The sequence below is a fragment of the Lottia gigantea genome (genome assembly GCF_000327385.1).
Source record: "Lottia gigantea unplaced genomic scaffold LOTGIsca_104, whole genome shotgun sequence".
Lineage (NCBI taxonomy): Eukaryota > Metazoa > Mollusca > Gastropoda > Lottiidae > Lottia > Lottia gigantea.
The window spans coordinates 73,425-74,411 of NW_008706849.1; the positions used below are offsets into that span (position 1 = coordinate 73,425).

Below are 987 nucleotides of genomic sequence, written 5' to 3' on the forward strand. Positions count from 1 at the left end.
AAGATAGTTTGATTTTCAGAGTTGCTTCCCTTAACTGTCTTACTAACAGGTCTACTCAAGTGTGCATGAACACAATTAACGCAATGGTGTCAGCACCATATCACTAACCTATACTTCCATCTCCATCTTTAGAGTCTTCTTTAATAACAGTACAATCAGTTCCTTGATATCCATCCTGACAATCACATGCTCCATCTATATTATTACACTGATCTTCTGATTGACAAAATCTTGCTGAACAATTTGATGAACAATTATACCCATAGAATCCTTCATCACATTCTAAATATAGTAACAGATACATACAGAACAGTATGAACCACCAGTTGGACTGAGGCTGTTACTGAGACCTGTTCCAAGGACCGCCCTCTTGCTATGAGGTGTAAGGACCACCCTCTTCCTATGAGGTGTACGGACCGACCGACCTTTTCCTAATGGTGTTGGGACTGCCCTTTTCTTATGAGGTGTAAGGATCACCCTCTTCCTATGAGCTGTTAGGAACCCAGCCCCCCCCCCCCCTTTTTTCTTATGAGGTGTAAGGACCGCCCTCTTCCTATTTGGTGTAAGGACCTCTCTCCTCCTATGAGGTGTTAGGACCCCAGCCCCCCTTTTCTTACGAGGTGTAAGAGCCACTCTTTTCCTATAATTGTCAGGATCACCATCTTCCTATGATGTGTATCACATGGTGCAGAAAAGTAGGACGTAAAACTCCATTCATATCATTTCCTATGATGTGACATGACCGTCATAGATAAGTCAGACCGCAATTTTCTCAAGTTTTAAATTCTTTGATAGGTTGCAGAACTAAAAAGATATTATTACCATAGGAACAATCAATTGACTGAAAACCTGGTTGACATCCATCAATACATTCTCCTGTTTTACTGTTACAGTTTAAATTATCATTACATTTTCTATCTGAACATTTCTTACTGCAGCCTCTTCCATACAAACCAGTCGCACATCCTTCTAAAAAAAACAGAAAAC

At 40.4% G+C, this 987-nt stretch overlaps 1 protein-coding gene across 1 annotated transcript in view; it reads right to left on the reverse strand.

The window, feature by feature from the left end:
* The window catches only part of LOTGIDRAFT_170779 (hypothetical protein), a gene marked incomplete at both ends in the record, with an annotated part of 26,434 nt that overhangs the window by 15,490 nt on the left and 9,957 nt on the right, over positions 1-987 (reverse strand). Inside the window, one exon of the mRNA XM_009046627.1 lies at positions 109-282. Coding sequence (XP_009044875.1) covers positions 109-282 — 174 coding nt within the window. The remainder of the gene's footprint in view (positions 1-108; positions 283-987) is intronic.